A 13,812-nucleotide genomic window follows, 5' to 3' on the forward strand; every position below is an offset into this window, starting at 1 on the left:
AATAGAAGATATTTTAAGAAAATGGGACACAGTTATAAATATCAGGGTTTGGGGTTGCAGAGTACAAATGACAACAAAGGCCTATTCGCGTATTTATGAAGGATATCAAAAGTATATTTTCGATTTAAGGCCGCGAGTTTACTGCAAAATTGTGTTCTCGGTATGGAACTACATAGTTACAAAAGACAACATAGGCGTATTCTCGGTTTAGGGCTAAAGAGTTACAAAAGACAACACAGGTACATTCTCGGTTTAAAACTGGAGAGTTACAAAAAATAACAAAGACGTATTCTCGGCTTAGGGAAACAGGTTAACAAAAGACAACAAAAGTGTATTCTTTGTTTAATATGTAGGTTTACAAAAGACAGCAAAAGTGAATGCTTGGTTTATAATTGTACACTAACAGAAGGTGTTTTCTCACTTTAATCAAAAAGGACAGATCTACCTTCCTACTGTACTCAATGAAATCCTCAATGAGCTCACATTTTGTTAGGAATCAGCACGAGTTTCGATGAATGCAGAATATTTCACAATCTGTCAAGCAGACATTAAAACTGTATACAAGATATGGACGTACAGCTTGGTTTCATATTGCAAATCCTTGCTTTATTTCTTTTTCACAAACGCTCTTTGCAAGGTTATCAATAAGGTACCGTGCCATTACGGTTTGATTATTTCACAGACTTCAGCATGAAAGCCTTTTTCAATGCCATGCAGAAGCAATAAACACATCCTGAGCCGAACAATATCTTCCGCAATACCATCTCGCTTCTTAAAAAAAGAAGTTGAAGCTGTTTGGTGTTAAGAGGGCAAAGAAAAAAGGAACGATTTGGAATCGGAGTTTAAAGTGATGTATTCGTTTGGCTGGGCGCTCCATGGTTTGATACTTTTCACCACCACTTATCTATTCTAGGCGTCAGTTCCTATGCATACTCACTGACTTGTGTATCGACCGAAACTCAGAGGTCCGTGGAAGAAACTTGTACGCAGATGATCGCACTCTGCAGCCACTGTGGCCCGACTGAATGACATTAGACACATCAATAACCTGAGGATCTATGGGGTTAACCTGTGTTGGTTGCTAGTTAGCTCGCCTGCCAGGTCCTTTCACCCGAGGGCGCTCGATGTTCTTGTTGCGGTTTTTGTCTTCAACAGCTCTGACAGAGAAATGATCGTTTAAATTAATTTATAACTCATCAAAGATAGAAAACAGTAGCGCATTCATCACTGGTAATTCTATTTTCCTTTTCCACCACTATGACTATTTTGTTATGTATTTGTATAATTTTATTTGCCGCATAATTTAATTTTGGTTCGCTATGAAACAATTGTTAAAATTGTGTGAAATGTCCATAAAAATAGCGCATCTTTTGATGTATAGATTCAAATAGGATTAACCTGCCATTGGAACAGGTGGACAAAGTGGCTAGGCGTCTGTATTTCGTCTTACATTTAATTAAATACAATTAATTGGTGTCATTATTATTTGATTTAACTATTGTCTTATTGGTGTTAATCGCAATCAAGAGTCAAGTCTATGGGTGGTGAAAACCTGACAGTCCAGAGTAAACCACTTGATCCACGGTTTCCGCCAAATTGGCTATAGCTGGATTCGAACACACGGCCTCAAGAGGAGCCTAGTGGCCTGGGGGGGGGGGGGGGAGGGGAACAACACCTTGGTGGACTCAGAAGCGAAGGCCCCCCATCTTTTTGATGTGTTTGTAATATAGACACATTTCTTCCTTATTTAAGCTTATGAATATGTAACAGACAGCTTAGGAAACAACTTTGGACGTAGACCTTATTATTTTGTGATGGATATGTATTTTATAACATGACGCTGAAGTGAATTTCTTGGAGCTTGATTCTAGAGAGGTCATTTCGGTTTAACGGATTCGATGTAATCAGGGCAACACAGTTATATGACCTTAACGTACGGCCTTCGTACTGATGAAAACGAGGTTTGTGACACACTTGTTCCCTAAGTGGTGTAACACCTGATCCAGGACATTTTCTCCTATGGATTTTCCCCTAGGACATTTTCCCTGCTTATAATCAATTCACCCTATTGCGAATTTTGCAGTCATGTCCAAAATGAGAATATTCGATAAAAGACACAGCGTATTAATTTTGTATGTATATTTATATCCATCGATTCGTACCACTAGCGCAAGGGTTGGAATATCCATTTACCAAAGGACCTGGTACGGTAAGGGGAAGAAACGTCCCTAGAGAGGTGCGATATGAAAGTGCAACTTTCAAAATCCCCGCACAATTCTATAAATTTCCGGATCAGAAGTATACACCTTGGTTCAAGCGATCATAAAAGTTACATGGCCATTGAGGTGTTGGTTGCCCAATAATAAACCGCCACAAATGCAATCCCAATCATAAATGCCAGTTTTTGGTTGAAATAATTCAATGTGTTTGTAATTTACTGCATGAAGATAAGCGTAAACCTGATATTTTTACTGAAACTCACTGAGGCTTTCACGTATATTTTTCTTTGTGCTGTGAAAGTTTCGTTTTGGTTAACCTTTGTCTTCATATGTAAACATAAACTTTGTAATAAGATCAGTTTTGTGACCTTTTGGCAAGTTTAAACTCCATATTTCTGACTTAGTCTGTACGGCATTCGTCATAGTACAATGAATGTACCAGGTGACTGCGGAGAACAGGAAGCTCATCGGGATTCTCATCTTTTTTTTCTTTGGAATCTGCTTCTGTTTAAGTAAAGATATAGGCCAGCTAGTATTAAATAAGTGTTAACATAAATTAATTGTTAGGATGTGCTAATACGTGGCAACTATACCATAATGCTGGTTTCCTTCCATAATGCTGGCAGCCTTCGTATACGCGAAACAATCTTGAGTACAACATAAAACACCAATCAAGTAAAATAAATAAATAAATGAAAATGGTACTTGCTGCTGCCTTTCTTGGGGCTTAGCACTGATCGGTTAGGGCAAGGAAACAGGACTGGTTGGCCCGGTGTCAGTATAATGTGAAATGTAATGTAAACTTTGTGGGGTGTTCTGCCTGGTGTTTTCGGTATGATACTTCAGCTGGGGCATCACTCAGGTAGGCATGGACTCGCCCTGTCACAAGAAGACACATACAACACTCGTAGTCGTATGATTGGAAACTTGTTAAAACCCAAGCATACACAAATACATGCATATATGTGTAATATGTAGCGAAATAACAAAGTTGAAAGTTACATGTGTTATGTATATGTTTATTTACTTGATTGGTGTTTAACGCAGTACTCAAGAATTTTTCAGAAAGTTACATTTGTGGCACCGTAATTCTCCACTCTACATTATCTAATACACGGGTGGAAGGTGGTTGTCCATAGGGGGAAATGTCCACAAGCGGAAATGTCCCCCGGGGGTGTGGGATGTCAATCTGGGAATGTCCATAGGGTAAATCTCCGCGCTACCTGTGACGTCACATTGTAATAAACTTGATTTCACATGCCTCATTTTATTCACGACCAGTGGTTTGTGGATTATTGTTTTCGATGCAGTATACCAAACCAAAAAAGAAAATTGTGCATTATGGCGGTAATACCAGTCAAACGACAAAACCGTACCAGAGCTGGTGACAACCCAACCAGGATTCAGAAGGTGTATGATGGACATACTTGTGCATGTAAGTACCTATTATAGACTCCATATTAGAACTGGAGATATTAGAATAGGAGATGGTAAATTGTTTACAGCATCATTTTCAAGAAGAGTCAATAATATGCATTTTCATCACAACACAACGATATTTAATTCCAGTTCACCTCAGCCGAAATAGTAGCTAATTTTAGAAAGCAGTAGTGAATGCTGCATGGCAAGGTAAGGGAGATAACTCCACGACAGTATTTTTCAAATTATACCACATAGGTACAAACGTTGTAAGTAGGGAAATAGTACTAGATTTGTCCGAACGACTGCGGTGTTATTTGTAACAAGCTTCGTGCTGCTTTTTTTTTTGGCTTGCTTTATATTTTGCTCTCTTCTAGCGCAGTTTGTCTCATTTTGAGCTGTGCTTTCTGTCTTTGTTTTTCAGAATCTCATCTTTTTAGTATGTTGCACACATCGAAACTACATATGAAATAATCGGCTCTCCGGCTTTTAACATCAGTTCAGTCAAATCATCACAACGTTTTGCTTTACAGGCACACCAAGACTCGTACTCTTTGATCAGTATATACTGCTCCACTGAGACGTCTTAAGACGAGAGAGAGAGATAGGATCATGCAATAAATCAAATCATAACATTAATTAGTGTCCTTGTATGGCTCTCACGACAGCCAATCGATCAGTTGGCTAATTAATGCCCTCACGTGCTCGAGTTTCCACTGCGACCTTAAGTCAGAAGGATTCTCAGGTACCTGATGAATACATCCAATACATGTTGATACCGTCATATATCTATATATGTACGTTTATTGTTTTCCTACTTTCGCACAATTTTTCAGTCATATAACAACGTCATTATATGTGTCTTCTGGTATTGTAGCAGGGCGTGTCCACGCCGCAAAAGTGTATCACACTGGAGACACCAGAAACCGGACACCATACAAAGTCACATGATACTGATACCGGGGCAACTAATCTTGTTTCTTTGCTCTAAAATCTCTGTGCAAAAGTGAAGCATCATACCGAAGCATCATACCGAAGACACCAGACATGACACCCCACCCATGTCACATTATACTGACACCGGGCCAACCATTCCTGTTTTCTTGTTCCAACCACCCAGTACTGAGCTCAAAGCGAGCCAGGAAGAAGTATAATTTTAGTGCTACCTTGATATGAGCGAAATATTCCTCCGTTTGGCGTTGAATCCCAATCAAATAAATAAGTAATCCTAATGACATATTCCAAGCGTTTTGAAAGCTCTCGACGGCAGTCCTTCTCTGGGTTTCCAGAGAAAAGGTCAATGATAGCACCCAGCACCCTGTTCTAGAAAATCTGGCAAGACTTTTCACCGGTAGATAAGATTATTACAGGGATATCACCTTCTCTATCAAATCTGTAGCCTAAATCCATGTAGAGTAAATTTGTAAGCTTTTTCCTATGGCTTGCACCAAAAACATCAGAAGGTGTGTTTATTACGACAGTACCACCTTCTCAAGCAAATATGTTATAGTTTCCTCTGGTTTTGTGCAAAAACACGAGCAGATGTATTCATTACGACAGTACCACCTTTTCTTGCAAATAAGTCATCGTTTTCTCTCGTTTGCACAAAAAAAAAAACATGCAAACGTGTTTGCTACGAAGTACCACATTCTCTAGCAAATGTGTTATAGTTTTTTCTGGTTGGCGCAGAAAACACCGGCAAATGTGTTTATTGCGACAGGACCACTTTCTCTAGCAATTGTGTTATAGTTTTCTCCTCTGGTATACACAGAAAACACTAGCATACACGTGTTACGCTCCTCTCTCGTTTGCACAGATGTGTTTACTGCGACAATACCACCTTTTCTAGCAAATGTGTTGTCTTTTTCTATAGTTTGCACAAAACACACAAGCTGATGTGTTTATTACAGCAGTACCACCTTCTCTGGTAAATGTGTAATAGTTTTCTATGTTTTACACAGAAAATACCAGCATATGTGTTTATTACGACAGCACCACCTTCTCTAGAAAATGTGTTACATTTTTCTCTGGGTTGTGCAGATGTGTTTGCACAGAAAATACCAGCACGTGTTTATTACGACAGCACCACCTCTAGAAAATGTGTTACATTTTTCTCTGGTTTGCGCAGATGTGTTTGCACAGACAATACCAGCACATGTGTCCATTACGACAGCACCACCTTCTCTAGAAAATGTGTTACATTTTTCCCTGGTTTGCGCAGATGTGTTTGCACAAAAACACCGTAAGATGTGTCTATTACGACAATTCCACCTTTACTAGCAAATGTGTTAACGTTTTCTCTGGTTTGTATAGAAAATGCAGGCAGATGGGTTTGTTACGTGAACATCACACTCTAGCGAATTTGTAAGCTTTTCCTCAGGTTTGCCCAAACAAACACCGATATTTATCTGTTTAGTATGAGATTTCTCTTCATCATCTTTACAACAGTTAAGTCATCAATTGATGTGTGAATTCGCTTTGAGTCATGTGAATTCACTTTGAGTCATGTGAATTCACTTTGAATCATGTGAATTCACTTTGAGTCATGTAAATTCATTATGTATGAAGTAATGGTTTCCACAGGTGGATTTATCATATGAGCTCAAACGTTTTGAAGCCCACCTTGGCCGAGGTGGTTAGCACTCCAGCGCGGCACAATGAGTTCAAGTCTGTCATGCTGGCTTCCTCTCCGGCCGTGCGTGGGAAGATCTGCCAACAATCTGTTCTGCCCGGTTTCTTCTCACCATAATACTGGTCGCCGTCGTACAAGTGAAATATCCTTGAGTACGGCGTACAACACCAATCAAATAATTAAATAAATAAATAAATCAAACGTTTTGTGGGGTTTGCGAAGTGGTGTTTGTGTAATAAATATGTACGACCTATGCATGTATTATTTCTAAACATAAATGATTATTTTCAATCGGAAAATAATTAATTGTCCCTTTTGAATTGTCAGGTATTAAATGTGAACTGCGAGTCAAAAAAAGCATAAAATCCGCTTTAACGCTCTAGGAGTAAGTGTATAGGGTCGTCGCATTAGACTACAGTGTTAAGTATTCTCACAGCAACCGACAGACCTCTCACCACTGAGGTCACAGGTTCAAATCCGCCTAGCGTTGGCTGAGCTGCAGCCTAAAGCCAGGTACTGGAGAACGTTGACGGTTTACTCCGGGCGCTCCTGTATCCTTTCTTCATGGTATAGTGAAAAATTATCCAGTTCAGCATTAATCTTAATGCTCCAGCTTATTGAAAGTTTGTTTAAAACACACAGCTCAACACACGACAACAGTGTTGGACAGTGTTGACCCATCTGATTTGTAGTGTGGACGAACACTCAACTTACCTCAACAACATTCAATTTGCTGTTGAGTCAACAAAAATTGAACGATGTTGGATAGTCTGGACGGGCTTTAGAGAGGGGTATGTGCAGTGGACATGAGCCTCAGCTGTAAAATGTACACCTTTTGGGAAGTGTGGGGCCCAATGTTCTCTCATCGCGAGGCTATACCTGCACGGCTAAACAAACAAAGCGACGAACTGTCTGTGGTCTGCTACAAACTGCATTGGGCGTGAAGAACAGCTAACAAGAATGGTTTCGCATAGAAAAATGTATTTTTTGATCGTTGTCTAACATCGTACTGAACAATTTTGCGGTCAGTTTTACAGGTGAAAAAAACCCCAACAAAGTGCTATGAGCAAACAACTGACCTTATGGCAAGTTACTGACGAACTTTCCAACGTTTGACGTATAATATAGGAGACATGCAAAGAGACCACTTATTGTCATCATAACCTCACGTGAGTTCAAGACCAGCTCATGCTGGCTTCCTCTCCGGCCGTACGTGGGGAGGTCTGTCAGCAACCTGCGGATGGTCGTGGGTCTCCCCCGGACTCGGGCTCCATCCACCATAATGCTGGCCGCCGTCGTATAAGTGAAATATTCTTGAGTATGGCGTAAAACACCAATCCCCCCCACCCCGGAAAAAAAACATAACCTCACGAGCACGGGAATCTATTTCTGTACAGAGAAATTGGACACTTCTGTACAGAGAATAATTTCTCCAAATTATCAAGATTTTTGTTTTAATTTGAACGCGTCTTCGATGTAAGATGGCCGTTATTTACACACAAGTGGTGACCTGATTTCGCTCTTCTGAGCTAAACTTACTGGACAGTAAGTAATACGAAATGTATTTCTTTCAAATTTTAAAAAAAAATGGAAATTGATTCGTGAGAATCGGGCCCCGACACAGCTCTCACAGACATGTCATGTTTGTGTCGCTAAACTTTACAGTTAGCGCGCAAGAGAAACAAGCACCTGGAAGTGGGTGACGAACCGTGCTGCCGTGTACAACAGCGGACGGATTCCGTGAAGCATTTAAGTGAAGTGCCCCGATGAATGAAAAAAAACATTGATGGAAACAGTGTTTCTTTCTGCATATTTATGTTCACCCTTTTTAATTTACTGTGAATGCTATTTAAAAAATGATCCGGGAGCCTCTCGCCAAGGCAGTCGCTGTGAGTTCAAGTTGAGTTCATGCTGCCTTCCTTTCCTGCCCTGGGTGGAGCGGTCTGTCAGCATCCTGCGGATGATGGTGGGTTCTTTGTGGTTTCTGAAAAGTTTCTGGGTTATGGAGGAGATATTCCAAGAAGTTAAACAAGGTGAAATGTTATGCTGGGAAAAATATTGTTTTTTCACCAATATAACATTTTTTACTAACGGCAGGTAACGGCGCCCGCTAAATTTAAAAACAGACACAGTAGTGTAATATTCATAGTCTGAATGAATGAATAAACAAACAAACAAACAAACAAATAAATAAAAAAAATACAGCATAGTCGCGACCAAGTTACTACGCTTAACCGAGATGCCTTTCACAGCGTATCGACAGCATTAAGGTGAAGCTCATAAGTTTCTCCAGTACGGTGAAAAATAAGCGGAAATCAAGAAGACAAGATAATCACACATATGCACTAAATGCCAGTTGATAAAGTCACGACTTTACAGATTCATCAAACGTTTCTTTATTTCAATGTTACGAATACGTGTACATTAACGGGCACTGGCCTGAACTATGGATCTGTGTAAATGACGTACATATATATACTATGTGTCTTTTACTGTGGTCTACGATTCCGTTACAGCATGTATATTTCACGCACTTACCAGACACAACGGAGCCGTCTGAAGTGACAGGCTTGTCACGAGACAATCGCAGGCCACATGTTTTGGGAAGAAAATGCCAGCTGAAAATATTAAATCTACTTTATAGTCCATAATTCCTCAAAGCGATTGTATCGTTAGACATAAGTAGACCTACGCTGTGTCTTATATGTATTTGATAGCTAACAGTGATAGGGCAACTCACGAGGAGGACCAGGGCAGAATCTGCTTGCTATTCTAGTTTATTTATTTATCCGATTGAAATTTACGCTCTACGCAAGAACATTTCTCTTATACACAGGCGGCCCGCAGTATGGTGGAGTGAAACTAATAAACAATAATAAACTAATAAAAATTAATCTTTTTTTTTCAGTAACATATATCTGAAAAAGCTTACTGCTCGTTAGTTTTATATTCTAAACGGCCAGTGGTTGCATTAGTAGATAAACAAACATTGTTTAATCAAGGCAATTGCCATTTATTTCAGGCCTGGGCCATTCGTGGATTTGGCTGCATTTTTATCCGATGTGGTATAGCGCGTGTATCAGTCAGCATCTATCATTTACTTCATCCCAAACCCAGTGCCCCAGATTCCTGGCGCCAGCGTGGCCACGTGCCGTCTGGCCCTTTTCCTGTGGGAGCCTTCCCATTCCCGCTCTTTTACGTCACCGCACATCGATTCGCCAATGAAATCTCTTGCTGGTCACTTTTCTGAATATGAATGCGTTAAACCAAATTTCCCACGCTCTGCAACTCTACATGGTGCATGCCCATACCGTTTCTGGATGTTGGAAGGAAAAACTTCTTTTAATAACTGATGTACAAATGATAAAAAAAAGTTTGTGGTTGGTATGGGATTTGTTCATATAGCAAAACTGAACAGAAAGTTGTTAAGAGGTTTGATTTAACACGTGTGAACTTTCACAAACCGAACGTTGACCACGACCTACACCCCTCACCCCCATAGTGACTGATCATTGACTCATCGGACCTGATAGTTTAACGTCGGTTACATTGAGCTTAGCTTACTTCCACGCTGTAGCGTCAAAGGCAGGAGGTTTGAACAATTGCTCTAATTAGAGAAACCATGGCATTCGACCCTTTTGCCGATTATCTCGGTCTTGGCGATTTGTTGGAGACATCTGGTCAGCCTGAAGTGCTTGGTCACTGGTCAAGGTACCGGAAGACCAGCTCCGACACGTCTTCCTCTGGGGACATGCTAGAGGTGGACATAACGCCCACACGTGGCATCGCTCAGCGGCACAGTAGAGTAGGGCAGGTCACATCACCCAGAGCTTCAGAAAGGTAAGCAATTCACATCTCAATATTAAGCACAGCGAAAGAAAATGCATGAACAGGAAATTTGCTTCAGGCATTAGTCATTTAATTATTTCATTACTAATTTGACGATGACTTATAGATAGTTACCGAAACGGTATTTAGCAATCACATGTTGTATTTTATTCTTGACGTGGACATATATTTATTAAAATATGAAATATTATAGGCAAGATTTTCTTCTGTACAGTAAGACGTAGTGTTTGCATTTATTTGATAAACTTTGGTCATAGCCTTTCTTTGTTGCATGAAAGAATTACATTTCCCCACTTTATTTGTTTTTTTAAAATGTTAAAGCAGAGATATCAGGGCCAATAATTTAAGACTTGGTGGTTAACTTTTCTTTTAAGTGTACATTACTCATGTGGGTGTGGGTCACTAGCTATTAGGCCTATCTACTGTAACAGGTCAGTATTCACCACGTGTCTTAATCCCATGGGGAAAATCCATGTATAAGTCCCGCATAGGGTTGTAACATAGTTTGCCAAATTATGTTGCCTTATCCGAATATTTGATTTAAAGTGAATAGTTCTAAAGTCAAGGATATTGGCGGTAGAACTGCCGCCGCACACATAGCAAGAATTCATCACGAATAACCAAAACTCGTTTATTCGTGGCTTTTATGTAATATTTTTGAATAGACTGGATATTTCGTGAATTGTAAAGTTTAGGGCCCTGCCAATGTCTGTTGTTGACTCGATTCTCAAATCGTTGAAGCTGATTTTTCAGTGCTTTGACGTTATGCGTCAAATCTTCTACCACGTACCTAATACAACATCGGTCAGTTTACAACTATAACGGGAGTTGTAAGGTTTAGGGTTGCAGAAATTATATGTCGTTGACTTGTTAAACAACGGTGGGTTATATAGGAGGAGAAACTGTGGCACACATGGGCGAAACCACCGCTCTTCTCCAGGTGTACTGACTTCAGGCCGCTGCCATGACCGCTGTAGTTCAATTCGACCTGTAGGTTATTCTTTTGTGATTACACAAATCGCTTAGGTTCAGATTTTGTGTAGATACGGGTAAAATATCCTGTCACTTAGGCCGAAGATTCGGGGCGTAAGTGGAACCCGGAGTTGCGTGTCCCTGTATTTGGAGCATATTGTATTTTCTGCTTTCCTGACGTATAAGTTTTGATTATTTTCCTTCCAGCAGATGCACATCAAATCCCCCAGACCGTGATGACGTCCTTGAGCTTGTTCAGTTAATGAAAAAGATGTTAACTCGTCAGTTCCAAACCAGTGGACAAGGTCTGTTAGGAAGCTATCATCCACGTGGGCCTCTCTACTGTGCGTTCTGCCGGCAGAACGGAGAGACGCGGAAGTATTACCTTTCACACGGGCTGAAAGACCGATTCGGAAACGTCATCTGTCCTGTGCTACGTGCCTATGTGTGCCCGCTATGTAACGCGACTGGGGACGAGGCTCACACCCTTAAATACTGTCCACTGGGGGACCAACAAGCCTCTGTACCACTGGCCAAGGCGCTACGCTCCGGGAGGAACTGTAGCGGTCAGAAACGGTCTTCGTTTCACCGTTACACCTAGATTATATAACGGCCACGCGCCAGCGTGCAAGTGATAACCCAAACGTTCCCACGACTTGCGTGGTCTGAATGCTTATAAGGTTAACCCTTTGATTGACAGTGAAACTGATTTGATGGACTGAATTGTACGAGAGGTTACATTTTTTCAGTCCAGGGTTGTTATTGTCCATTATTTTATGAAAGGAAATCATGAATATGTGTCAAAATTCTTCGGAATTATCTTCGGAATTATTTTTTTCTTAAGATTTTCATCTTGTTACTTTAATGGTCTAAATATATAATTCATTAAACATTATTTCTTGCATGAAGAGAAATTTCTGCTCGATACATATATATATTTCAAAGACTATTATTTTGTTCTGGTGAGACAGTACTTAATTACCGTACAGAGTAAAACATTTACTGGTTGAACTTCCATGTATCACAAATATTTAACAAGATATTTCTTTCCATTGTGTGAAAGGAAACATTAAGTTGTGTTTTATTTGGTTGATTGCATTGAATATATGATCAGATATTTCAAGATCAGATGAGCAATACCGCTAGTTTATCACAAAACTTTCTCCTGTACGTGAAAATGAAAATGTTTTTGACTTGTTTTTATACTTTATACTTTTGTTTTTGTTCTCCGAAATTAAGCAAGGTATAAGTAGGTGCTTACTTATATTACTGGGTAATTTTTTGACCCAGAGTTCACTGCATTCATTGCAATATGATATTATATTATAATATAATATGATACGTATTTTTTTTATCACGGATGTCTAATGCAACCACAGTTTATTTTGTCATGCGGTATTGTTTACAGTGGAGGCGTGAAAATGTGAAAATTGTAAAATATGATATACATACAGAGAAGTATGTCTTTTTCATTTCCGTTATATTGCAATTTTTTTTTCGTTAAATAAAAATGGCGTATTTTTGGTAAGGCATGTTTCTTGTGGAATTATTTGTTTACCTGTGTGGTTCGTTGTCTCATAAAGCTCGAAGTTCAAGTAGCAGTAAGTTATTTTTTTCTTTACTGTTTAGCTGAGTGATAGTTCTGTGATCATTACTATCCGGCACCGTGTCCGTGACTCTTTCAGGATTTTACCATCACGACGGTCACACTAAAAACATTAATCTGTTAATTTTCACGAAAACCTGTTCTCTGAGTGATTCTAGAATGTGTTGTGTTACTATAGCACAATATTCTGTAATATTCCACATAATATTCTGTTGGTCCAATCGTAATGTTAAATTAATATAAAATGTGTGTTGTATTTAACAGAATAATCTCCCGTAACAGGACATTACATTATAGCATCACTCGGACAACAGATTAATTTTCTGAGAGCAGCAACGAGGGATGCATGACCGAAGTGTCGGCCATGTTTATGTATTTGTTTGAGCGTCATTTCACACGATGGCCAGAATTGTTTCACTGATAGGGGTGACAGCTAGTTTAATGTGGAGGAAATTAGGCTAAATTACTGACCTTTAGTAATTTACTAATGAACCCTCCCATGCATGGTTTAATCTACAGTAGGAGATATTGGTGGAGGAGAAGTGATCTTCAAAAGTGCGTCGTCAACGAGACGTTACAAAAAGTGAAAGTCGAGGGAGTGTACAGATGTCTTATCCAAGGCCAGGGCTCACCCCACACCGGACATGTGATTGGCCCTATGAATAGGTGTTCATACATTTGATTCGGGGTATGTCAAAACATATTCCCTGTTGAACATCTAGGCGAATATACCGGTCTTAACGACTGTATATATAGTGAACTTGCATTATCTTGCTGTTATAGTCTTTCTTTTATTTATTTATTTCATTGATGTTTTACGCCGCACTCAAGAATATTTCACTTATACGACTGCGGCCAGCATTATGGTGGAAGGAAACCGGCAAGAGCCCGGACGAAACCCAACACCATCCGCAGTTTCCTGACGGGCCTTCCCACATAGGACAATAGCGGAAACCAGCATGAGCTGGACTTGAAACTTGCCATGAGCCATTTTCTGAGGTTCCGTCTAACCACTGTTTACTCCTTAAAAACGCACCTCTGTAATGAGAAGAGTAACTGCAAGGGACGTAATTCGGTGCGGTCTTAAGCGGTCCAGTTACGTCTGTTATGCAATA

General features: G+C 39.9%; 1 protein-coding gene across 1 annotated transcript; it reads left to right on the forward strand.

The window, feature by feature from the left end:
• The first annotated feature begins 9,882 nt into the window (after nt 1-9,882).
• On the forward strand, nt 9,883-12,531 carry LOC135469253 (nanos homolog 3-like). Its single transcript, XM_064747851.1, has 2 exons — nt 9,883-10,110; nt 11,299-12,531. The coding sequence occupies exons 1-2, from the start codon at nt 9,893-9,895 to the stop codon at nt 11,690-11,692; spliced, it is 612 nt and encodes a 203-aa protein (XP_064603921.1). The 5' UTR covers nt 9,883-9,892; the 3' UTR covers nt 11,693-12,531.
• Nucleotides 12,532-13,812: the final 1,281 nt, after the last annotated feature.

The sequence above is a fragment of the Liolophura sinensis genome, chromosome 6 (assembly GCF_032854445.1).
Source record: "Liolophura sinensis isolate JHLJ2023 chromosome 6, CUHK_Ljap_v2, whole genome shotgun sequence".
Lineage (NCBI taxonomy): Eukaryota > Metazoa > Mollusca > Polyplacophora > Chitonida > Chitonidae > Liolophura > Liolophura sinensis.

What these genes read in the sequence shown, in the direction of transcription:
- LOC135469253 (XM_064747851.1), top strand. Translation starts at nt 9,893, where the DNA reads ATGGCATTCGACCCTTTTGCCGATTATCTCGGTCTTGGCGATTTGTTG. An exon ending in TCACCCAGAGCTTCAGAAAG is followed by an intron (nt 10,111 to 11,298) that starts GTAAGCAATTCA and finishes TTTTCCTTCCAG; the next exon opens with CAGATGCACATCAAATCCCC.